Below are 27,980 nucleotides of genomic sequence, written 5' to 3' on the forward strand. Positions count from 1 at the left end.
TGGCGACATGTGCGTGGCCTCACCGTGCTGAAATCAACGCCTTGTCTTGCCGCTTGACTGTCTGCCAACGTAACACAAGTTTGTCTTCCATGTTATCGTTACAGTAACTGCCAGTATATCTTTGGACATTTCGTCGTATTGCCTTGTTTCCGAGAAGCAGTCTCGCATTTACACGTGGTAAAACTCGCATATTTTATTTGCATAGGATACTGAATGTCTAGCGGCATATTGTTGAGTGTGTGTTTCGTATTTTCGTCAATTTATCATTCTCTTGAGATGTAAATGTGATCACAATATAATACGTCACAGAGGTTGGGAAATTCGTTGCAATCCGTGGAGAATATCTCCAGCCAAACACTTTTAACAAACAGCCGGCGTGGTACTTTAGTGTGGCCCTTTACGTGTACATCGATATCGTATGACCTTTCGTACCTTCACACATCACTGCGAGAACATGAACAGCATATCTGTCCATATGGAAGCACATAGCTGCTTCGTATCACATTAAGTGGTCGTAGTTCACTAGTTAAACGTTAGTGAAAAAGAAAGCTGCTAGTTTCGGGGAAGTTGTGCCTTCTTACGCTTCTCCCGGCTTGTACATAGCGTGCACGCGCTGAAGGCGAACGCGAGAAAGGGAAGAACGTTGAACAACATGGCGACCGAAGTGGCTCAACCGCCAAGTCGGATGTCAGATAGAGACGAGGGATCTCGAATTGAGCACACGGGTCAAAATGACACCGTAAGGACCAAAGATACTACAAACTCATTACGGGAACAAAATACTGATGTAGACAATAAAACCAAACTTGCAGAAAAGAGGAAATTTGAAGAAGCACCATTACCAAAGACAAACCCATGGACTAAAAATGGAAACTTTCCCACAACAAATGAAGGTTTGTACATATTAATTTTTATTATTGAAATCATTTTACTCTACATCCTGTCTGAAAGGTGTTTTAGTAGTAGTGGTAGTTGGAAGAGTAACATCTTATATATTTTTGAGAGATACAGTGAGAAAGGACAAATCACTGATAAGAATCAATGGATGATAAATTCAACGAATTTCTTTCGCATTGAATTCGTACTCTTATCACCTAAGTAAAGAAACTAAAGGCTGCATATAAATTTATAAAACTGGACTAAATAGTGTCATCATTTTGGGGTGGAGGTGTCAGTCTTTTGTACTGAAGGTAAACTTGTGCTTTCCATCCACCACATGCATACACCAAGACTAAATATGGACACTCAACTTTAACAGGTGCAATACGAACTTTAGCTGGGGGTTTGATATGTGATTAATATTCATGAGATAATGTTTGAATGAACTAAATAAAAGCACAGTATTGCCTCTAGTACTAAAAAGAAAGTCCACAAAGCTTACAAGAAACCGTTAATTAACCCACATAACCATATCTTCTCATAAAACATTGTTTCCTACTGATATCTGAAACCAAAATCATAGTTTCAATGCATAAGACATTGCCCTGTGTAATTTCTAATTAGCACTTTATAAGTGATTAGTAAAATTACTATTTCCAGTTATTCCAAATAATACAATTTTAATACAATCAGTCACCATATGTCAATTACCACTCACCTGTCCATCTGTCGTGTCTGCTAAAAACGTGCATGCAAGTGATGCTTTCAATAATAAGTATGGCCTTGGTACTTTCCATTAGGTAGTTATAGTGTGCAGAGCAAGACTGCAGCACTGCTTTGTAGCCTGTCTACTGGTTGAATCTGTGACTTACTAGTACACTAGTTCACTTCTAGTTTATAAGAAAGAGGGCAGGAGAGTCACAGATTCAGTTATATATACCTAGGCAAGCTGATTTTACAAGGGCCAGGTCGAAATTTAATTTGTCTGCAATCTCATCTGTGATTTCATCATAGGCTCTATTCATTTAATATCTTTGTAGATAGTCCCATAACATGTTCTTTGGTAAAAGAATTTGCCAGTAATTTGTCATTGTTGTAAGTGAATATTTCAAACGTTCAGTGATGCAAATGATAGGATATAAAGTAATGAGCACTATATGAAGTGCGTAAGGGTACAAAGTTGTGAATTTGTTTAATAAATGACAAATGTGTGTGGGGTGGGGGTGTCATTTTTTGGCAAATCTGCCATTTCTTGCACTTCCTGCATTCCAGGAATTTGACACAAGGACCCTCCCCATTCGGAAAAAAACAAGGAAACACTTGATAAAAGTCTGGCTATTCAGTGTTTACAATTGAAATATTATGGTATTTGTGTCCATCTGTTCAGTAAAAAATACTGCAGTGAAATTAGCTGTACAATTAATGCAAATTTAGTGACTATTTTTGTTCTGAGGGAGGTCATCATTCCTGGTTTAGAAACAATCATTATGTAACTCCACTTAGTCCACTGTGAACCTCAAGTCATTTAGGCCTCACCAAATAGTATTGTTGCCAAGGCAGGTCAACTCACTGTCCTTTGTTAGTTTACAATGAAGAAAGGTCAATGTTATTGGTGAACTGAACTATTATTGTTTCACAAACTGGGTCATTGTCAACTACAGCCAGTCATGGGCAGCCATTTTGAATATATTCACCTGATTTTCATTCACTGTTTTGTTATCAAAAGAGTGTTTGTTGTCAGATATTAACTTTAATCATGATATGAAGGTGGAGGGAAATCTGATGCACATCTAATGGCTATGATCCAGTGTGGCAGTGTTTGCACCATTGAACCAACAACAGGAAGTAGAAAACAAATTACAACAAACAAAACACTGCACTGCAATGAAGGCCTGGTTAGAGATAGCCAACACTGCTATCTTTTGCTGCCCTGCCTACTAATGTTTGCACTGAGATTGACACCCACCACCACCACCACCACCACCATAGATAGCTTACTTGGACATAAAGTCCTGTGCTGTAGCAGTTATTTAGTGTTTTTGCAACATTATTGAATCCTGGTAACACAGATGGACTATGTACACCTGGTAAACCTGCAGTTTGATTTGTCATACCACCAGTCTTGTGTGGAGTCAATATGAAATGACAGAGATAAATGGGTGAAACTTTGGTCTATTTTACCTTGTTACTGTTTTTGGTAACAAAACAGTGTTATTGATTACTCTGTAAAAAATATCTGCCGCATGTTTAACAAGGCCATTTAATTACCAGTAGTTTAATTATGTTGAACTAGGGTGGAGAGAAACGTCTTTATGCTAATGATTTCAATCTTATGCTAATGATTTCAATCTATTTAATGACATACCTTCTAATTCAAAAAGATAATTCGGATTGACCTTTTGTACATATTGTCATGGTCACTTGGTGCCACTAGTTTAGAAGATGTCTAGTTTTATGCATTGCGTATACCAATAAATGCCTGTTAGTCCTGGGGGTTGATAATAAGCAATTTTATTAACTTTAGATTGTGCATTTAACATTAAAAATGTAATCATAAAGTGAAGATTATTAAATTTCAATTTGTGGCTATTACTTGACACAGTGAATTGTTTTCCCATCATGCATTACAACATTTATCTTTGTGTCAGTCGGGAATATGACAAGTTTTATTCTCCCAACCGAGGTGAGAAATGAATATGTACCACAGCCCTCACACAATTTACATAAAATTATGTTCCTCTTGATCAATCCTACAACAACCATATGCAGCAACTAGTTTATAGACACATTACTTTTGGTAGTTGTAAATTTCAGTCACACTTGCATGTAAAATTGAATGGCTCAAAAAGTCCATAAAATTGTATAGTGCTATCCTTTATTTGTTTTCATTGCTTGTGTAGTCCATGATTCTATTCATATAAAAAACTACAACAGGTGAAGTAAATATGGGTCAGGATTTTTGACAAACACACCATATGGTTGCAGAGATGATGATGATAGTCAAAAGTCTTCCCATGATACATTGCAATGTATGCAGGATGTACAACCCATAACACCAAAGTAAAGTGTTTTGTGTGTATATACCACAATTGTTTATAGCATCCATATCAAGACATGTAAAAGTATACTGTTTCATTTGCTAATTGACCACATTAGAAAGGCCACTGCTGTCGTTGCTAGTAAAGAAACCAATCGATACAGAATACTTTTACACTTGATATGAATGCTATAAATGAGTGTAGCACATAGAGAAAGTGCTTTACTTCAGTATTACATTTTGTACTTGTATAATAGTTTTAAGTAATTCATGAACTTTATTTGATTGTATTTTTTATTCCTGTTCAGTGCATTTTCTCATTTTATTCAGTGAATTGTCAAAAAAAGCAAATTTTGAATGGAAACCTGTAATATCCATATTGACTGCAACTCAATATTGAGTTTGCTTTGAGTCTAATAATAAAGAGAATCCAAATTTGAAATGGATGAGGAGACTGGTGTAACATATGCCCACAATAAATATTCTAACAATGATTTGACAATTGTTACCATACTGGCCTGTGCTGCAACAGATTGTCTGGCTGATGTTCATAGAAAGTTGTTTATATTATTTATGCAGTATTTTTTGTATAATATCACCACCCACTTGTTAGCCTAATTATTATCATTGTTGTTGTCAAGTGATGGGCCATAATCAGTGTATGTAGCCATTTCCTGTGGTCTAGATTCCAATAAACTATCGAAATGTCATTTGATAGAGCCCAACAGAGGTATTTTTAACGAGGTGACAGGTCTAATTATTCAGTGTAAATTCATACAAGGAAGGTGTTAGTTACAATTTAATAAGCTATTACCATGAATAAGGGCAGTCATAATTATGGATGTTTTTGTCAAAATATTACAATTTGTGTGTGGTTTGACACCCATGGTATAATATACACGTATGGATACTGTTCAATAGTTATTCAGATTTTTTACCAGTTCCATTCAACATGTATCTATTGTAACCTCACACAATTGACCTTTAGAGTTACTCTGCAACCTTTTTTTGAGAGACTGTATGCAAATTTATTTCACTCAATTTAATATTAATTTTATCATTTCGTTTTAGTTCCAGAGCACACACCGGCACCAGTAACAACAGCAACAGTTATACGAGCCAGTGAGAAGAAACCAGCAAAAGTAAGTTTGTTAAAAAATGACTCGTCGAATTGATAATTATGAAGTGAAGGTTTAGCTAAGAAATGAAATGCATTACACTATTTCGGTATTTTTTTAATTCATGACCTTATCGGATAGTCATTCAGCAGAATTCAAAAAATAACTATAAACCATGAATCAGGCAGTGTACAAAATGCTGGACATCTTTCACCTCGTGTGTTAATTTTAGTAAAACTACAAATGGTTGTCTCACTAAGGTGACATTGTACAAATAGACAGTGTTTAAATTCTGTGAACCTAGTCAGATCTTTTCTTTGCTTTGACGAGGCCAGGTCAAAGTGTAACGATAGCATTGCATCGCTACTGTACAGTATTCCATATATCATGCCAGCATACTATTGGTCCACCCATGGATGTATTAGTGAGACATCTCACTAATACATCCATGGTCCACCCAACTGTTGACTGTAAACTAAACAAGACACAACTTTGCTAACCTTGTTGTTTGTTTGCAGTTTAGTATGAGATCATGAATTAGAATAACAATAAGACAAGTGTTGCCAGATTGTTGACTACATAAAGCCATGTGGTATTGACATCATCCAGAGATGGACTGAGACTGTGTGTGCCCTAGTAATAAAAAGCATTGATTATTCAATTACTTGTCCTTGATAGATGTAGCCATTGAATAGCAAATTTAAACAGATCCAATGGAATTGTCTGTACCTACCAACCCAACTTTGTATTACTTCTACTAGTACTATACCCCATTCTAAATAGTGAAATGACAAACTCTGTGAGTGCAACTAATGGTTTTGAAATTTATACTTTAAATGCAGCCTTTTACAGTATTCACTTCCTAAACCAGTGATTTTAAGTTAAGTGAGGGTCAGCTGGAGTCTTATATAACCATTCACAGTATTGAGTCCAGTCAGTAGAGGGTTTCTAACTGTCTGACTATTTTGTTGTATTCTCCGACTGTATTAAGCATTGCCGCATAACTTCCTCAAATTTCAACGCAAGGTCAAATTCTTCAGATTGTTGATTCCTTCAAATACTCCCTCCCATTCATGTGTCCAACAACTGCTCTCCTGCCACAAAAATATTTGCTGCCAACATTTAAAGTGAAGTGATCAGGAAACAATGCTAGGGGGGGAAACACGATGACCTATCAGCTGATAAGGGGTCAAGGTGGGTGAGAGACTAGAAAACAACTTGTAATACAATGCTCATGAATTTCATTCCCCTTAAAATATATATTACCCCAAAGGAGAGTGGAAAATTTAAAAAGCACTCGATGAAATGTGCTAGGAAAAGCATGGTTTGTTAGGCATTGGTGAAGTTTTACAGTAAGGGAAAATGCAAAACAATATGTACACATAACTATCTCTCAAGTAAATAATTTAATTGTATCATAGAGCACAATAGGAGCTGGTATAGATAGAACCATAGGGACTGTGTACACAATACAGGACAAAAACACCTATAGCAATATTCAAGTAAGCACAAAATGCAATCAGGAAATCTCAGACTTCATCAATACCTACACAGTGAGTGAAACTATTCAAAACATTTATCAAAAGTGATTTAATGTGTAGAGAAGAAAAGGCAAATGTGTAAGGGTTTGAAAATGGCGATGGTTTTACCTGCTAAATTTTGACCATGTACAAATCATGATATTACAGATTTCATGATAAACTTTTGTATATAACTCAGTCTCACATGATTATTTCATATCCCCATTGTCCCATTATCGTCAACTTTTATTTACCATTAGGACATCAGTCCATGACACACAGTTTAAGTTAAGGTGAAGGCTCCTGTAACTTGTTGTGATACTTTGTGTAACATTAGCTTTTCTGCAGGGTTGTGTATATTTGTATTATTACCAAATTTAGCTTCTTGATGGAAACTGAGTTAATTTCGCCCACTATATATGTATTTGTGTTTCTATTGTCAGGTGGCAGATTTTAGTGATGTTACTAATTGGCCAACACCCAGTGAACTTCAACAAGAAGTTAAAGACAAAGACGTAAGTATTCTCACTTGTTTGATTTGAAGTTTGTAAAGTTTGATATCTGGGATTTTGAGACTGCACTCTTTTCGGAGATGTAGGATGAGTCACCAAGGAGTGCCTGAAGTCGTAACAAAAGGATGTCAAATAAATCCTCATTTGTACACATTTAGATTCAATAGAGAACATGGTATTACAGTCCCATATTCAGTCATCTTGAAATGACGTAATGTACATAGGAAGGGTTTGAATAGATAGTTGTGGTCTGACAGCAGACAAGGGTGTAGAGTCACAACACAGGGACCAATTATAGTTACCAATGTTCTTGGATAAAAACCCTAGTGAGATTGTTTGTAGCTGCTCTAACTTTCAGTTTTCTTATTGTGTTGCCCTTATCCTCCTGATAACCAGAAATGTTGGCGTGTACATAACAGAAGTTTTGTGTCTTTGATGTGCATGGTTTACTTGTACCCAGCATTCAGCTGTCATATTGTTGAGCCTTTACTTTGTGCTGAGTGCAAGGAAGTTGTACAAAATATGACGGATTTTCATGTCCAAGTTTCATAATGGATATACACAGACCAGAATTGCATCATAACTAACTCATATTTTAGTGCATGTTTCAATACGTTTTTTCATCACAACATGATATTTGGCTCAGATGAACTGTGTTTAGTTCGGTGGAAAATTCACCCTACCTAATTATTTCTATAGTGACTTGGTCAGATAAAATAAAGAAATTTGTGAGCCATGTTACATTGCCAATATTATAATAACAACCATGAGACAGACAAGATGGAACTCATCACTGATGTCATGACACTTGTCTTCCTCTCCCCAGGTGATGCTGTCACCCAAGGCATCACATATCACGGTGGTAGTAGATGATGATGCTGGCAAAGAAAACAAAAATACTACCCTACCACCATCACCCCCACCACCGCCACCACCACCACCACCAGTGACACCCCCAAGCAATAAAGAAGACAGTTACCATCTGAAGAATAAAAAGAAAGGTAAGTCTGCCCGTGACAACAAACATTTTATCCGGTCCTACTAAACAGTTAACCCTCTTCAGTGTAAGTTCATGTAAAACAAAATTGCTGTGGTGGGATTAGGGTTAATCTGGATGCATTGCAGTATGGGGGTCTGTGTATAACACAAGCATTTCATCTAATTGTTGTATAAAGTTAATTCAGATGCATTGCAGTATGATTACTTTATAACAGGTATACAAAGTATATAATAGATACATTCAGATAATGTAAATATAGCCTTTCTTTTCTCCTGCGAGTATGTGTATTCAGTATAATCTTTTGAAAGCAAGGATGAGGATAAGTGATGCTCCCCCCCCCCCCACAAATAAACTAGTTAGGTAACAGACAACCAATTTGACATCCTGATGTAACATGATCAGTGAAGAGTCCAGCCCATTTTTATGTCTTTTCTCCTGACAGTCGTTAATTTTGTCAGTGAATGGACAAAACCATACCTGCATCTATGTTACATGTCTGCATCCCTACTATTTAACTACCACCCACTCCTTGTGTAATTATTGTGCCATCTTTAAAAGCTGCCTCCCACACACTATCAATTCCACACACACTGCCATTCATCTTTTTTGTCATGATGTGTTGCCTTCATGATATCCTGACATCTTTCCATATGGATAGCAATTATTGGATGTGCTACATATTATAGATAATTTCTTGCTTTGGCAAATGTATCAGTGACTTAGTGGAGTCAAATTTGGGCAGATTGAATTTTTTTAATTTTTTTTTTGACAGCTGTTTTAGATTATTACATCATCCATTTCATGATGTTGATGACATTTTCATGACAGTAATTACAATATAGCTCTGAAATTCATTTCACAGTACAAATGAAAATTGCTAAAACTAAAAAATATTTCTTGGCTGTGAAGACTCGACTACAGGAGTGTATATCAGTTTGATAACTTTTAGTTCTTGGTTTTTCCATCATATGTTTGATCAGCTGCAAGATAACCTGTGTAACAGAAGTAGGACATGGCTTTGTGGGGTTTTATGAGTAGCTGGAGGGAGGCGGTGGGGAGGCATACTTCTGCTGTTTGACAGGACACTTTTTAGTTGTGCACGAAAGCTTTCTCGGAGACAGAATTGTTTATCGTGTTATTTCCCATTTTGATGACATTCTCTGTTTTTAATTGTCCATTTCTCAAGTATTTTAATCAGGATGTTTTTGATATAGTTACACTTCCGATCAGTGTATAAGTTTGGGAAAATTAACAGATGTACACAGATAAAGGCGTGCCAAGTCTTATCTAATTTGTGATTGAGAGGTAGATAGGTACAAATCAACTTTGCTTTGTATAGTATTATCAATTCCCATTCATCGCTGGGTTCTCTTATCTTTAAATGAAGAAAGAGAGAGACATGCCACGCCACGTCCATGCCAAATGAAATATATAGAATTAGAGCTTAACAGAAAACTGGATTATCGCAACAATTTCATCTTTATAGGTATTTAGTAATTTCTGACTGACTTTCAACTCGTTCACAGAGCATCATCATCAGGTCAGCAATGAAAAAGATTTTAAGTATTCGAGTCGGTTAGCTATCTAATTGTTAGTGCTGTTTTTGTGTGTAGGAGTGCACTGAGTGTTATCTCTGACAATACAAGTAGGGAATACTTAATTACACATTCAGGTGACATACCAACGTGTAGATCATGAGACGATGACTTGGCAAACTAATAGCCCAGAAGTCTATTTCAGAATTGAAAAGGCTTTTTGGATATTTTTAATAGACAGGAAATTACCTGTTCAGGCAACCAAATGTGTCAGTTTTTCTCCCCTTTAATGACTATTTTAGTATTTACTCAAAATATTGCTTGCTGTTTGTACTTTGTAGCTTTTGGGGTCATAGGTAAATCGTCCAGCTGTAGTGTGAATTATTTACCCAAGTGTGAACTTTGACCTCTTAAAGAAAACAAAATGGCAGCTATTGTCTTTTTAATTTGATACAAAATAAAGTATCATGTCTTTTCTATATGTAAAATGATAGAAACACTGCAATCAACCAAAAAAAGAGGATGTATTTAGCGGCTTCCTTTGAACCTTTTTATCAGCATTTTGAATGGTCTTCATATTTTTATATTATTGATTTATGTGATAAATTAACAGATGTGTATTGAAATTTAGTATTAGTATAATAGTCAGATCAGGTCAGGAAGCCCAACATATCGAATACCAAATTGTATACAAATCTCCTCAAACTAACTAATGCGTTTTATCACCATATTGTAACCATTTCTAAATTTCAAAACATTACTTTCCCTATTTTCATAGTAATTATCAACAGTTGGCGTGACACGTTGAATGATTAATTACCTCCATTGACATTTTTTACAAGCACAGATTGCCATGACAACAAAAGTACATAGCGGATTTTTGTCACAGAGAGCACTGCTTCAAATTTGACTTTTATTCATATGTGATGTGAAATGGGTTTTAGTGTGCGTGTCTACATCATAAGTATTTTGTCATCACGTTCAATGCGAAGAGCATAGAAAGTGGGTTTTAGTATGTGTGTCTATGAGTTAAGTATTTTGTCACCACGTTCAATGCGAAGAGCATAGAAAAGTGGGTGTTAGTGTGTGTGTCTACGAGTTAAGTATTTTGTCATCACGTTCAATGCCAAGAGCATAGAAAGTGGGTGTTAGTGTGTGTCTATGAGTTACATATTTTGTCATCACGTTCAATGCAAAGAGCATAGAAAGTGGGTGTTAGTGTGTGTCTATGAGTTACATATTTTGTCATCACATTCAATGCCAAGAGCATAGAAAGTGGGTGTTAGTGTGTGTCTATGAGTTAAGTATTTTGTCGTCACGTTCAATACAAAGACCATAGAAACCAACTATTAAGTCAAACAATAATGGTGATTTTATGTCAGATTTGACGTCAGTGTACTTGGTGATACAGTTCATGATGTAGAAAACTTTAAATGAGTTGAATAGATAATTCCCGTAGTTGTTGTACAATGGCTGATATTGTACAATTTTCTCTACTTGTCAACCAGAACTATAGCTACGGTAGGTTGTCATAGCTATCTGATTACCTGATGTAAAGTGTTATGTGATGTTGTAAAGGCAGATTTATAATCCCAAGAGTAACTCTGTGTACCACCTTTTTGTAAGCATGTGTGTCAGTGAATATTACTAAATGTTCTGTTTATTTTGTGTGGACACGTTTATCACTCCTCTTCAAGTTAAGTTGATGGAAAAGAGAATGGCTGTGTCTGGATTAGGGTTAATCCTGTAGTATGGATTTTGTCCATAGTCAGTCATCACAAATTACTCTGTGTAATAGTGTACATATATAGCAAACCCAATTGTTACCAAAAATTACTCTCATGTAAAATGACTAGAAATAATAAAACATATTTAGTTGGGAGATATTTTGACTTGCGTGAATTTTCAAAACAGAAGTTGTATGAATGTTGATTTCTAACACGTACGTATTCACGGATGATAGCCTTCAAACCCGTACCATTTGATTTGATGTATGTAATTGGGAGGTAAATAAAACTTCAAGATCTTAATATGGCCAGCAGTGTCATTTCTCCTGAGTGTTTAACCAGACAGCAAATACTATACTCAAACAAAATAAAATAGTGTTGATAAAAGTTCTTTCATAGAAAAAGGAAATTGATCTATAGAATTTGATGAGGGGGAAAAATATATCATTTTTCTTTTCAGAAGTAGTAATTTGATATGAACTGATAACTAGTGTAATAAATATGAGGTCGACCAGTCAGTTGTCGTAAAAACATTAAAAAAATACACTTTGTGTTATCATATACATCTGTAGCAATATTAATCTACTGGTTTTCTTTGTAGCAGTTGCTGAATACACACTTTCAAACTGCTTTCATAATTCCAACCATATGGAGAGTCGGTCAGGATATGTAAAGTATCCATACTGTGTGACCTCTTTACATATATTTTTAATATTCCATACTGCATTGTTGTCCCGTATATTGCTGTTCCTATATTCCACTGTGTGACCTCAAAAGCATTGCCACCGGGTACTCGTTTGGTGAACCCATGATAAAAATTGTGAGCTAAATAATTATTAAGAAAGGTAGTGTTTCAGTATTAGTGACGCGTCTAATTTATTCTATTGAAATACACAAGATGAAAATTAGGTTCTCGACTGAGCTATACAAGATGACATTTCAGTGAAGGAGTAAATTGTAGGTGTACTACCATCATAATTTGTTTTCATTATGTGACATCTAGAAATAGTGTGGAGTTAAATGTCACACTGTCAAGGATTGATGAGTTGGTGTGTAGCAGAGGAAACTAAACAAATGAAATACTTCCCGGTTTAAACTGCCCATATTGTTTTCTTACACGCATTGATATTTCTACAGGGTCTTTAATATTACAAACTTGTTTAAACAAATTTATAATAGCTAGCCCATAAACATATGAGCTTTGGGATATAAATAGAAAGTCAGCTATTTGATTGTGACAAGCATGAAAAAGTCTTGTTGTATGGATCAAAATGAATTTTGTTTGGACATGATGCAGTCTTGTTGTCATAAAATAAATGTATTATGGCTGTACCCAGTGATATTACAGTGGATCAATTTGTCCTCTGATAAGAGACCATGTTGGTCAAAGTGATGAAAACTTCTTTTTGTGCGCATCACACAGTAAGGGATAGGGAACATCAAATTTTAGTGCATCAAATGTAATTGCTGTGTGTCAGCGGTGTGTCAAATTGGCTATGAGGGCACACTACAGTGGATTCAAAACTTCCACTTACACACACATTATGCACGCATGCACACACACACACACACACACACACACACACACACACACACACACACACTGATAAAGCATTTCAATTTTGTTGCCTGCGTGTCCAGTAAGTATAATTTACCCATTATAGTGACAGTATGTTAAAGTAGTAACTGAAATTATGTTCATTATTCATGGCTCCAGGTGGAAGACAAAAGTGGGTACCTTTGGCATTAGACCCTGAACCAAGTAGAAAAGATGATCGGAGGCATCGGTCACCCAAATATGACAGAGATCGAGAATTTGACAGTAGGGATAGGAGAGACAACAGGTTAATTAGGGACCGGAAACCAAGCCACGAATATAATGATAGAGGGAGTCGTGATGATTCGTACAAAGGTAAGCTTGTGTCAAATAGTAAATGGATATATTATGAACGACATGTGTGTGGTTTGTGTTTATTGAAAATTTCATCAATGAATGAACTTGGTATTGAAAAGCCTGTACATGAATCGAATGAATAGAAAAGTGAATGCGTTCAAATTTAGACTTATTTTTATGGCCATTACGTAATGAAATGTAATAACATGTATACATCACCTTTCACTAATCTCACATTCTGATTGGCCGAGAGTCCTGCAGATACATGTAATGACATGTAATAATATTTCTAAGTCTGAAGAGTGGATTAGGGTATTGGAGAACAGAGTTAGGGTCATTGACATAGCAAGCATCAACTAGAGACTAATATAGTGGTTAGCTGTAGCTTGTAAGTTGATATTCTGGAGAAAATAGTCAACCAGAACACACTGAATGTTTAGTGGTATTCTAGTAAGTCGAGCTGCTTTATAACTACCAAGCTGATCAAGTGTGTTTTTGTTGAGATATATAGTGGATGTTTGTTTAATTAACGCAATGTAACATACAAAGTGGTCTGTCGGTGTGGCCACATTTACTAAGTGTTAAGTTCAGAGAATAGTAATGCAATTCAAAAACACTTTGAGAAATGGCCACTGACTTTACAAGTAACTGAAGTGTAAATCCTATAAACTCCTCATGTGTAGACTCTTAGTAGTACAGGATACAAGTGATTGTTTTGAATAGATGCACAATGTAACTTGTTTTTTTGTATTAAAGGCATCCTTAGTATACCTAATTTTGATGTTTTTTCCTAAAGATTGTTATGGAAACTTTACTTGAAATATTGCAATTTTAAAAAAAAATGTAAAGATTTCTAACGTCAAAATGTATCTTCACAGGATCGAATTCTCTTAACTGGAGGCAGGGTTCAGATGTCCGGAGTGGATTCCGGGGTAGAGGACGGGGACGCGGAAGGGGGAGAGGAAGAGGCAGGGGTAACGTTCTTCCCATCAGACAAGAAGTTTGGCAAGGTAAGTTGTGTCAACACTTCGCAGAAAATTGTGATCAACAAATTTAATATGTCATTCTAATTGTCTGTACCTGCAGTAGCATTTTACCTCATGCTAGTGGATCAAAATAGAACGAGAAGGTCAACTTATTCTAATCTCACATGTGTCAATAGTTACGTATATGAAGCCCGTGGAGCAGAAGTTATGATGTTGACCAGGAAACAGAATGTTTGTTGTTTTTATGATGTACCTAGGCAGTAATATTCTATTTCAGGTACCAAGAATTGTCAGAATTTGACAAATAGAATTGTGTATTATTTCATGAAAAAGAGAATTTATTGTTTGGTTTTTGACCAGAATTGAGAGCTGGAATAGTTTTAGAAGGACAGAAAGATATACAGTTGGCATCCCATTTTTCAGTTTTACCCAGCATGCAGTGTTTTAATGATATCTCAGTCTTATATTTTGATCTTGAAGAAAGAATGTATGGTATTGGTAGAAGATAGATATACACTCAGATTATAACAATCTGAGATGGTACTCTAGTGCAGGATATATAACAATGAGAAAATGTTGGCAAATTGGTTGTCTTCTCATCATACATATACTATTACTAGACATGGATTCTTTGAGAAATGTGACAACCCTTACAATGCCATGTCTGCATATATGCAAACAGTCCCAGGCCAAGTTGGCATATATACAGAGTTTACTCATTTGCATAAGCCCTATTTTCACCTCTTCACCTCATATCTGGGTAACTTAATATTCATTTGACAATATATATGTAATGAGTGGATAAAGAAAAAATAGGATTGATTGTATGTTTTATTATTCCTATCAAGTTAAAGTTGATAATTTTAGAGTAGGTAAGATTCTCCTCTGTAGTGGAAAAAAGTCCTTGGCCTAGGGAGTCTTTTGTATGAAAAGTCCTTGGCCTAGGGAGTCTTTCACATGAAAAGTCTATGGCATTATAAAGATTAATGTTGATACTGTTTATTTTAATGTGTTGACAGCACCCCCAGATGTGGCCCACTTCACTCCATACCCTCAGTACTATGACTTTGAGTTCGAATCCTATGGTAACCAGTCTTCTGGTGGGTTTGTCGATAACAATCTCTTCTACCATGTTGATGAAGACACACTCAAGGACTATGTTCGAAAACAAATGTAAGTGACATTTATATGTCATTGGCTTTGAACACTTTGTTTTTTTCTCTGCTTGAAATGATGAATGAATCTTTTTTCCCCATCTTATCGACAAATGAAGAGACTTTCTGTCATGTTTACATGACAAGCCAAACCAAATCTGAACAAGCAGTACTTTACTTGACAAAAATTTCGTTTTTCAAATATGCAGTTTGATTACAACAATTTTGTGAATGTTCTGCATTTCAGCGAATACTATTTCAGTGTGGAAAACCTGGTCAAAGACGTGTTCCTTAGAAAAAAGGTGAGTTGAGATTTCAAAATATGAAGACAGTAAATTTTGTTAGGATGTCAGTAGCCGATGATTATTGTTCATATTTGCTGTTCACATACTTTAAAGGTGTCTTGTACACTTTGAAGAAAATTGAACCTATCATGTATGAGGCTACATGTGGATTTCATAGTTGTGAGATAAAATCTACTTGAATGACACATGAATGAATGTTCATGGGCTCTGGAATCATACAGCTAAAATGCTATTGCCTTGCTGTTTCACTCATGCAATATGACATTTAATACACATCCTCGGACAACTTCTAATGCAAAATAAACAATTACATAGGTGCCACCACAGTGGGGATGTAGTAGTCAAGTTGAAATGGTGATTATCAGTTAGCAGCTAAACAATTGCAGCCATTAAAATCATCAAGTCCATGGGTAATGTTTTCATTAGAAGCCTGTAATGACTGCACTGTGAAAGAGAATAGCAATGCTTATCAGTGTTCAATATGATTGGGCAAAGGATTCTGCTGTGTTTATTGTGTCTCTGTTATTGTTAGTCTAGAGTTGAAATATATCTAGCTGTGTGTCAAAAAACGTAATGTCCCATGAGTGAAACACCTTAGTTATAAATAATCTTAGTTATAAATCAAAATTTCTACTCTCAGAGTCAAAATTTTTTTAGAAGCAAATGTTGATGATGAACCATTGTTGTTGTTGATGAACCATCAGGAGTGATAACAACCCATTGTAGTACACCCCTGATGACACGTGACATCTCTTCAATTTGATTCACATAATCTTCAGTGAGACACACACAACATCCACCCATTGCAGTACGCCCCTGATAATGCTGACAAGATGTTAACAAAAATGGGGGATTCTACTACAAATAATTGTGTTTGACACGAGTAATTTTCATTCATAATTATAATTATACTTGTACCATTCCATATTCATATTTGTTTAGTACAGTGGCATACCTTATGAAGTGATGCCAAAGTATAATCCCTTGCCATCTTATGTACCACCACATTGCAGTTTACAAGTTTTTGGTTGGTTATTGAAAATAACGATAGTACATGTTTGAGGATTTAGATTGGGTTTGATCTAAAAGCAGTGTAGTAATTTGATAAATGACTGGATGGGATTTTACTTTTCTAGATGGACAAGGAAGGTTTCCTACCGTTAAACTTAATTGCTGGTTTTCAGCGAGTACAGACTCTGACGACAGAAATGGATGTCATTCTAGAGGTAAGTTTTATCATTGGGGAAGGCTCATGTGTGTTAGAATTCATGTAAGTGGAAAGTGGAATTCTTCAAATACAAATTGAATTTGGATCAATGGCATCATTCAAAATAACCACATGAAGATGTACATCGATATGTACAAAGGGAATAGTTAACATTGGTTGTATATTTTGTACAACTGAACGACACAAAGTATACCAAATTTTAAACGGCGATTTGTACTTGAGAAATGCAGGCTTCTGCTATACCTTCAAGTGGGACACTGCTGTGGTGTAACTATGTCAGTACACCTATGTATCTGCATTTAAATGTAGAGGAATAAGGCCTCAGGCAGAAACCTGATAGGAAATTTTTAAAAATGTATTAGTATTGCATAGAAACTAGTCGAACGTTCCATCTGTTGTCCATATTTACTACTTATGGCATTGCGTAACTGACGATGGCATACTGCTAGTTTCAATAATATTGCCTATACCATAGGTATTAATCTCCTGTATTGTTTCTTTTTTTCATCATTCAGAGTCTGAAGAACAGTACAGAGGTAGAGTTGTCTGAATGTAAAACAAAAATTAGACCCTTCGTCAATCCACTGGCTTGGCCAATAACAGTACCAGAACCAACTATAGTTGAGCAAAGCACACTGCAAGCAGACTGTCCTGAGTTTGTTCCTGGCAAGCCATATTACCCAACTATCCATGAAACAGGTAGGACCAATGTTCATCCCTGATTTCTGATATTTAGCCCCCAACAGGCATTGGGTTCTGTCTGTCTGTGTGTTCACCCACATATCTCTTTCATGCACCAACTGATTTCAACCAAACCTGGCACAAAGGTAAAATGCTATGCGAGACATATGCTCATCACTTTTGTATTGCAACCAAATCAAATATGGCGGAATGGCAGCCATATTTGTTGTATGTGCATTCATCCTCGTATATCTGGCATGCACCAACCAATTTCAACCAAACCTGGTACAAAGGTATTATGCTATGTGAGACATGTGCATGTCACTTTGTTTTGTGACTGAATCAAATATGGCCGAATTGTGGCCATATTTGTTGTTAAATTTCACAATATGCATCATAACATTGGAGATGTAATACAGTGTCTCCAATCAAGTATTTAAATTGTTTTTGTTTGTGCATGAAGTTTGTCTAGTAGGGTTACATGGCTGTCACTTCCCTGACTAGTTGGCAACTGATAAATCCTTAATCAGAGGTAAGACAGTGAATGAAACTTGACAGTGTATCATTTAGATTTCTAGAGCTCCTGCTAGTTTTCCAAACTGTAATAAATGTATTATGTATTTTGGCTGTAGAATCCGCACCCACCTCGCCGACACAAGTTCAAGTGAATGAAGCCGACAGGAAACAGACAGGTGGTGGCTCTCAAGATGGCTACTTGTCAACCATTAGTGTCGGACTTTCCACCAGTGCACCAGAATTTGATACTGGAGACTGGACAGAAGTTAAAAAGAGACACCGAAGTTCTTCAAGAAAGGTATTTATGCTAATTCATAAAAACAGTATCATTTCTAATATGCATAGACCCTGATAGCTAAAAAGTCTATACTCCACATTGTTTTCAATATTGGCAGATAGGTTGTAGTTATTGTGTGCACATACTTGTTTGAACTTTCAGTCTTAGTTTTGATATAAATCTGTCCTCTTGTGTCTGCCTAGACAGAAAAAAAAGTTGAAACTGATGTTGAGTATGTCATGTTTATGAGAAATATGCTCCCTTGCATTGTATCATCTTGATGTCATGTACTACAGCGCCCTCAGTCAGTATCTGTGCATGAATATTATTTGTGTGTTGAAAATTCATTTCTCAAAAATTTTCTAAAATTTTCGAATCTGTCACTCTAGAATGGTTGTAAAAGTTCTTTACTTGCTATGCTCAAACAAAATGTCTAATCCGTAATAAATGGATCGTTATTTCAGCGTCAGGTGTCAACATCTTCATCACAGCATGATTCTTTTATGGAAAGAGAGCAAGAAGAATTAGATTTTCAGTTTGATGAAGAACTAAAACGAAGCGGTAAAAAACATGTATACAATGAAGATTGGTAAGTGCTGTACATAAAATATTTCCCTGTCAAAAATTCATGAAGGAACTACGTTTTATATGTAAGGTAAAAGTGTAATACATCATGTCAGTGCAGTAAGGTTGAATTTGGCATCATAAATCATGTGTCAGTTTTAATCTTATTGTACTGACACAACTAATACTGTGTACAAATTGTCTTTTGAGTCGTATCAGCCCAAGTTACATGAATCGGTGTATCGTATTTAAAATAAAATTACTTGCCATTATTTTGTTTTCCTTTGTCAAGCCATACAAATGTAAGATTTTAAAAACCTGACTGGATTTCTCTTGAAATAAAAAATGAGAAATGATCGTCTGATGCTTGCAATTTGCTGGTTGTAAAAGAGATTGGATGATAAGACGTAGTATTACTGTAAATCTAACACCTTGCACTTTCCATCTGACAGGTCTGATGATTCGGACTATGAGATGTCGGATACTGAAATCGACAAGATCATCATCGTAACACAGACACCTCCTGCGGTAAACAAAAAGCATGACAGAACGGGATACCATGAAACCAGGAGCAGGATGACTCAGGAACTGGCCAAGATGATTAACGATGGATTACACTATTATGAACAAGATATGGGAGAAGAGTTTTTTGACCTGAGCTATGTCTATCGTATGGTAAGTTTTTTTTGGTTGTTACAATCAGCAGGAAATGAACAACATATCTTACTTTTATTGTAGGTGTCTGTGGTATAACAGACTGCTTACAGAATATTGCAAATCTTGTCGCTCACAATCAGTTTTTGCTTTATTACTTATATTTTAGAGCACCAATTGATTTAGTTATTTAAAAGTCATCTAGTGTAGTGGTAAACCTGCAATGTACAACAGTAGCAAATCATGACTGACACGACCCAAAACTATTATTTTGGCATAAATTTGTGATGTCACTGGAAGTGTAAAAAATTAAAACACTGCATGCCATGTCCTTCCCACAGACTAAAACTACTGTGTGACAGTTGGTGAAACTGTAAATTTCGCCTGTCTAAATGCATGTGGTGAGCTGTCAGTTGTTCCGTCTTACTGTGAGTGTATTTAGGAATGGCCTTTGAGAAGTACATGTTAACATGTTGGTTTTGTTGTGTCAGTATTAACTCAACAAAACTAACCTCACAGCTGTAATGAGTTTTCCACATGTTGGTAACAATTGTACAAGTTGTGCTGACTGATCTTTTTCGTTCTTTATTAGGACAAGTTTAATTACAACAAGATACAGACAATAAGTAAAGAGGAATTTTCTTCATTGGCACCAGTCCCAGTCCATGAGAGGCAGAAAGTACCTCCGGGACCACCTGTGAAAAAGACTGAAGAGCCAGCTGAGAGCATAGACACTGAGACAGAAACAGGTAAACAAGATTGTTTGTTGCCGAGTTTGACGGCTGTTGCCTTTGATTTTGAAAATAGATTATTATGGCCTAAAATTTTTGTAGCATCATCGAGGTGAATGCGTTTTGACATCTTTGAAAATGAAACTCTTGGATTCCGGAATTGTTCAAAGTAAATTCCCAAAATACAGTACTACGAATGTATTGTAGAACAGTGGACCCAACTGTATGATACATACAGATTTGTATTCAAGCTAGGGAGTTTGGATTAGTTAGATTAGAAATAGCAGTAGAGATAGACTTTGATATATCTGACTTGTATTGCCTGCCATGAGTAGACCTTCTATCTATGTGACCAAAATATTGGAATAGTTTCTCCCCCCCCCCTTTTTTTTTCAGGGTATATAAAGTTTGTTTACTCTTCATTATGTCACTAACTGATCAAAACTGGCCAGAACTGACACAGTCACTAACTCTCCACGTGTATTTGTCTGCCATCAGTTGCTGTTCCCCAAACCAAGGTGCCTGACACTTCAGTGGGTGTAGCAAGGTCCTTGCCAGCTAAGGTTCCAGATGTTGGACAGAGAACACCTGGCGCTAGCTCAAGGACACCTAAATCAAGGAAAGACACACAGACAACTCCAAGGTTTTATCCTGTCGTCAAAGAAGGCATACCATTGGATGCTAAGGTATTTATGGAATGTCAAGTTCAAGTAATTCTGTTTGTTGAGGGATATTCTAAAATTTGAAGTTGGTACCAGTTTAAAGTGCACTTCATGAGAGTCACTCAACATTCTTTAAAATTGAGAGGAAAATGATAAATTGTAAAGAAATTAATCAACACTTTTCTTGTGATTTTGTTACATGAACAGAGCCCAAGAAAACAGAAGACTAAACACAGTAAGAATCCTCCAGTCGAACACCACGTTGGTTGGGTGTTAGGAAACAGAGAACACAGACCCAGGACAGCTTCCACCAGGTATTACCCCTGTAGTGTGATTGACATTAGTGGTAGATTTTATGTCAACAAGAGATACCAGTTTGTTTGATTTCAGAGACACCACGAGAACATCTATGGCTGAATAAAGCATGCAGAGAATAGTCATTTATGACATACCTTGAAATCAGATTGTTAATTGATTATAGACAAAAGCATAGTTTAGTTATAGACTACGGTATATCTAAGGTCTATGATTTAGTGTAGTCACATCAGGAGAACCCCCTGAAGGCCTAAGAGCATTCAGATTTCCAGTCTTTGGAAGGAACTGATGTCTTACTATGATGTGCTGTACATCAGTTTGCTAAGACTTAAATATTCTATTACACTGCACTGAAAAAAAAAGTTACTTTGAAATGACACCAGCAATTAAACGTGCAATGTTTCAATTTTTTTTTCTTCCTCTCATGTACACAGCTCGCCATCTGAAGGTGCTCCAATTTCCAGTAGCTATGGCAGCACTCCACAATCCTTCCCTAAATTTGAACATCCATCACATGAACTCCTAAAAGATAACAATTTTACTCAGCATGTCTACCACAAGTACCACCAGAAATGCCTCAAAGGTAAGAGTGATTGGCAACTAATTGTATTCATATGTGATACTCGGGATAGGTCACTGGTGCATCTAAAATGAACATTAACAACCCTTGAAATGATTTCTCTTTGCATAGTATCTGTAGATGTAGATTCCCACTGCACCTGTCAAATAACTGTATATACTCTTTTTACCAAGAAAATGTTATGTACCTTGTTCCATTCATCCACTGAACTTTCTGAATAATTTTGTCCATTTACGGCAAAGAAGTCACTTGGCTTCATTTGTTCATTGTGTAAAACCTGCCATGAATTGCCATGAGTTAGATGTGGTTCCATAAAGTTGTGATTTTACACTCGTCTCTTTTCATGCAGACCGCAAAAAGCTTGGTATCGGGCAGTCACAAGAAATGAACACACTCTTCAGGTTTTGGTCTTTCTTTCTGCGAACCAACTTCAACCGGAAAATGTACCAAGAGTTCAAACAGTTGTCCGTGGAAGATGGCAAGGCCGGATACAGATATGGCCTGGAATGTCTGTTCAGGTTCTACAGCTACGGACTGGAAAAGAAATTCCGGCCGGATATTTTCAAAGATTTTCAGGAAGAGACGAAAAGAGATTATGAGAGTGGTATGTAGTGTCTGGTGTTATTTTATAGATAGTGTATTCAGTGTAATGAAAAGGCAGAATGTTTGTTTTATTAGCACAACTGAACTTCTTAGGTTCAGTAGTGCTATAGGCATGGAAAAGTAAATGTGTGTGTGTGTGTGTGTGTGTGTGTGTGTTTGTTGGTGTGTGTGTGCGTGCGTGCGTGCGTTCATGCACAACTTAAAGTGAAAACCGCAGGACCCCAATTGCCACGATATTTGGTTGGTATATTACCCGTAGTTGGGAAATTGTTCAAATTAAAATAATCTTATCACCAGTGTGTGAATCGGTAAAAAAAAGTGATTTTTGGTCAAAATAACTCCAAAAATGTACATGACAAATATTAACCACATCAGAAAATGTACAAGATGACGAGTTTTTGGAAATTGTGGTCATTCTTCTATACTTTGTCAATATGCCAAGAGGCCAGACTTGCTGACTTGCCTACAAGTCTGTTGTTGTGCAAACTTGTCCTAAATATTGCAAAGTAATCTTTCGGTCTAAACTGTATTTGATGCATCAAAACAAATGCGGTTATTTTCATCCAATCAGGATGCTATGTTTTACCAGTAACCATTCTTAAATATTGAGTGATATAACACGATTATTAATCATTACAGGTGAACTTTATGGTTTGGAGAAATTCTGGGCTTACCTAAAGTACTCCAGAACAAGGTCTGGAGATGTAGATCCCAAACTGAAAGAAGTCCTTAGTAAATTTAAAAGACTTGAAGATTTCAGAGTTATGGTGAGTTATCATATGCGTCAGGTGGGGGTGGGGGGTCATATTTTTATGTCCATCTCATGGCTTCTTGCTTTGAATGTAGTATTGTTGAATGACATCCTCAATGTGGTTTCCTTAACCCCTAACCTTTGTAGAATGTACACATTTTGTTAATTTCAGCAAACATTGCATTATACACCTGATTCCTGTCAATATCACTTGATGGTATAGAACACACAAAAGTGCACATGTTCTATTAGCTACTGTACACATTTCTGGCAGACTTTGTCACATTGCTATTCATTCATTCATTGTACTTAGTTTAACATGTGTTGGTGGAGAGTGTCAACAAATGTATAATGCAAACAGAATTGTAAATTTACGTACAATTATATATATTCTCAGTGGATGTCACGAAAGAGCTGGTCAGTATTTCGTATATGGAGCAAATAGTGAAATGGAATTTTAGCACTTAAAGAAGCTTGTTGAACTGGATTTTGCTGACCTGATACATTGCTATTCTGTGAACATGATACAGGTTTTTAAAAACGTATAGAACTTTGATTAGTTGAAAATGCTTAGATTCCTGTTTGTTCAGAATATTGGATTTGTTATCTCGCATAGTTTCTTATTTTACTTTTTTTTTAAATCCAATGAAGCCCCCGAAGGAGGAGGAAGAGCAAGCGCAAGGAGCAGAAGGAGGAGCAAGTCAGAGGCCAAGGGAAAGACAAAGGTCTGGTGGTATGAGGCACGAGAAAAGAGGATCTGGCGATACCAAACAGAAATCTGACAGCAAAGATGTCAAAACATTGCCAAAGACTGAGAAAGCATCAGCTGATTCCATTGCAGAAGAGAAGTCAAAGGCAAAGAGTGCCCCTGCTGTCAAAGAAGAGGAAAGTAGCAGCAGTCAAACAAACAGCTCTGAAGCATCATGATATTTGTGAAAAAACAACATCAGCCTTGTTTATAGAATCCATAGCTGGTATTGTGATTACCATGGATACGGCAAATCTATAACAGGGCATTTATTTTACTGACCATGCAAAGTCAAATATCATTCTCCCAAATTTGTCATAGTGGATATTTTGTGGATTTTGATTAACTAGGTGGGTTTTTTTCAAATTCCTCTGCTGTTCATGAATTCAGCAATTGTGTTGGTACCGGTATTCCACAAATATTCCACAAATTTGAAACATTGTTGTATCAGATTCATTCCAGTGAAACTTTTCGATGTTTTCAACAAATAGATGTTTGGAAAATGTGCTGCAACACCATACAATTTTTTGCATGGTCAGTTTTCACACTTACGGTGCTTAGCCAGTAAAAATTTAATGAAAACTGAGAACTCTGAAATGAGACGACAAGAATCTGACAAAGCATAATGTCAGTGTCCTGAACTGTGTATATATATACCTGCTAAGGTTTGTCTGGATGCAATAGGTCAGATCATTGGAAAAAGATTGACATACGACAAACTTAGGACAAAGCAGGGTAACCCTTGAGTTCCAAATTATACTAAAAAGTAAAGCCATTGTTTTTAAAAAGGAAAAAACTGAAAACTTACAAGCAAATTGTCAGAGTAATGATTATAGGATGTGAAAACTTACAGCAACTTTCAGAACGATTATAAGTTGTTGTACATGAAGCTGCAATTTGATTTACCCTAAATGATCAGCATACCATGGTTATGTTACTGCCCGATGAATTTTCCAATTGACAGCCAAATATTACAATGATTGTCTTGAGATTATATTTACATTATTGACACATTGATGCCACCACACACGTCATCACACAGGGAAATAATACTCTTTCTCTCGATGACTACCAAGTACAGTTTCCATATTCTGCTTTCGATATTTTGTTATATATTTTAAAAAGTGAAAAAAAAAAGTTTAAAGGGATACTGACACATATTAGAAATCGTTCTAGATTTGAGAATTGTCGTTTCTCAATTTTTTTTTCTCCTTTTAAAATGTTTCCATCCTCATCTCCCAAAGTAGAACTCTAAAATCCCGAAAAAAATTCTTTTTTTTTTTTTTTTTTGAAATAATGAAATCTTTCAGGGAGAATAGAGGTGATAAGGTTGAAAGCACACATTCCTGACGAACATAATATCAGAAATTTCTCTTGTATTTAGTTTTTAATCAATAGGTTATATGATTATGAAATCGTTTGGGGTTTTTAAGCTATACACAGAGGTTAAAATTGTTTTATAAGATAGATGTTCTTTTAGTATTCCGTTTTGAGGAGCCCAGGCATTAGTTGCAGTTTTCCCGCTCTCAGCATTTTTATGTTTTGCCAACTTGCATCACTCAAGAGAAGAAAAAAATATTAAAATGAATTCAGTATATTTCAATGTTCAATGTTTTCAATTTCAATATTGTTGGTACGATGACAAGTAATGGTTTGTGCTAATAATAATTAAGTATTATATTTTGATGGCATTTATTTGCCCAAGAGATTTCTGTACGTGGTTGACTCGCAAACGGGATTGCCATTTTTGTACACGCGTTCTGTTTCATACATACTAATAATTTCTCTCTGTGCCAGATGGTCACATTTTTTTCCAGCTGGGTTTTGTCAACTGATTATGCTGCCTGGTGATTTGGTTCACGCACACAAGCACGTCTATGGAGATGACAGTATCTCCCAATAATCAGATATAAGACCACCAGTTCAAAATGACTACATTCCTTCATGGCTGTTACAGAGAATAGTATCTGATTTATTTGCAAATCACCAAGCTGTCAAATAGTGTGTACAAATTATCATCTATTGAAACGTATCGTCTCTTCCATATGATATCATCTTGACTCTGGAAAGGATTTCTTTACAGATCACTTTTCGCAAGACATTTATTCTATGACTTAAATTTCATTAATGAATGTCAATAAGTCCCTTACTTTCTATGATCATTTTTCCAGTCCTATTTGATTATTGTGTACTAGTATTTAAAAGTCAGTACAAAAAAATACAACTTAATCGTTGCACCAAAAAAAGAAGAGAAATGATTGCACATGTAAATATTGAATATGTAAGGTAACGCTTGACCATTTACTTCCTACAAAGTCTGATACTAAGAGCTATATACATGGTTGTGGCTACGTTCTTACCTGTCAAGGTAGTAGTGAACTTGAAAATTTGGCAAGTTATGCCAGCCAGCAAACGTGTGGCCGTGGCCATGGCCAAGGTCTTGGTTGCCACTGATAAAAAAAATGAATTTCTAGGAGTGTGTCGATGACTTACGCACTTGACAATGGCTAGATTCACGGTAGAGTTCTAATGAACTTGAAAAGTTCTAGCAATGAGCAAACATGTAGCCGTGACTAGGTTCTTGCTTTTCAGAGCTATAATGAACCTATCTCAAGAAGTTCTTGAGATGCAATGGTTGAATAGCTCATCATGAGATTCAGATGAAAAAATTGCCCTAAATTATTCTATGAATAGAATAGAATAGGCCATGAAGTACCACAACACTTGGAGCTTGTGCAGAATACAGCTCATTGTGTTTGGCAATACAGGCTTGCAATCGATGGTTGCCAGGGTATGTTGTCATGGAAACATGACAACCAACTAAGCATGGCTGCATGGCAATTTCTGTTCATATTGTGGACTATTTTCCCCGCCCAAAGGGATGAGGAACCATGTCTTGTAGGAAACCGTGTGTGATGTTTGGTACATGAATTATGTTATAGCACAGTTAATGGTCAAAAAAGTACCCCCAAAAATTTAAAAAGTAATAACATCTGAAATATTAAATATCAATATTTTTCTCATGAACTTGCTATTTGCAATATATGTGTGTATTTTATTGTTACGTTTGAGTTTTACTTTTTGTCTAGTCCATAGACGGACTTACATTGTAATTATGAATTGATGTAGCTCAGATTACAGAATATATTCAATTTTTTTGTTTCTTATTTCCATAAAGTTATTTTAAGATCTGTCAAATTAGTTTTTAAGCTGGTCTTAGATTATTTAGCTGTAAGACTGTTTTTGGTTTCATTTCATTTACTATTTCAATGAGAATATTGACCAAAAAAAGGAATTATAAAAAAGATTACATATTTTATCATAAAAAAAAAAGTCTTTGAATTCAGTGTAAACTCTCGTCTTTACAGCTTAGTTAACTTTTCTTTGTGTAATTATCATTCTGAATATTATTTCTTTAAATACAATAATATTTTCAGATAATCACTTTCAGTGGTCAGGGGTTGCCATAGATGGTTATATAGGTTACATTTTGCTGTTTTCTGGGTTGGGGTATATATGTTCTTGATTTTTTGCTGCATACATTCAGAGCAGATATATAGGCAGTAGCTTTAAAAATGTTTTTTTGGTCTTTTTGAATAATTGAAGAAAAAAAAAATAGCTTACATACTGTGGGTCTGTACTTCAAAGTGCAACAAAGATGCATCGGATTGGTGCATTTCAATGTTGACTTCAGCCAATCAATGTTCAGCATGGTACACTGCTTGCCAATCACAGTGAAAGATGGACACAGTGCAGTGATAACATTCAACAGGAAGTGAAATGTACATGTGTATTAAAGTGTACAGAATTTAGGTCACAGGTCATAGGTTAGAAGTTCACACCTACAGTGTATTGATTGATCATGTCAGAGAATGATTTTATTGTAAAGCACCTTTGCATTTGTTTTCTTGTTGCTGTTTTTAGTGACTTTTAAAAACCTACTGTAGTTCTCATAGTTATAAAGAGTGGATTAAAAAAAGTCAAAAAGACCAAATATTTATGT

The 27,980-nt window shown here is 35.9% G+C and overlaps 1 protein-coding gene across 1 annotated transcript; it reads left to right on the forward strand.

Annotated features, from left to right (window-relative positions):
• On the forward strand, window positions 1-27,963 carry LOC144438558 (la-related protein 1B-like). Its single transcript, XM_078127638.1, has 20 exons — window positions 1-893; window positions 4,988-5,058; window positions 6,998-7,069; window positions 7,893-8,067; window positions 13,046-13,240; window positions 14,101-14,232; window positions 15,228-15,381; window positions 15,610-15,664; window positions 16,804-16,893; window positions 17,411-17,594; window positions 18,209-18,390; window positions 18,834-18,958; window positions 19,386-19,608; window positions 20,180-20,336; window positions 20,817-21,004; window positions 21,188-21,294; window positions 21,730-21,878; window positions 22,225-22,479; window positions 23,118-23,245; window positions 23,881-27,963. The coding sequence occupies exons 1-20, from the start codon at window positions 653-655 to the stop codon at window positions 24,154-24,156; spliced, it is 3,159 nt and encodes a 1,052-aa protein (XP_077983764.1). The 5' UTR covers window positions 1-652; the 3' UTR covers window positions 24,157-27,963.
• The last annotated feature ends 17 nt before the right edge of the window (window positions 27,964-27,980 follow it).

This window comes from Glandiceps talaboti, chromosome 8 (assembly GCF_964340395.1).
Source record: "Glandiceps talaboti chromosome 8, keGlaTala1.1, whole genome shotgun sequence".
Lineage (NCBI taxonomy): Eukaryota > Metazoa > Hemichordata > Enteropneusta > Spengelidae > Glandiceps > Glandiceps talaboti.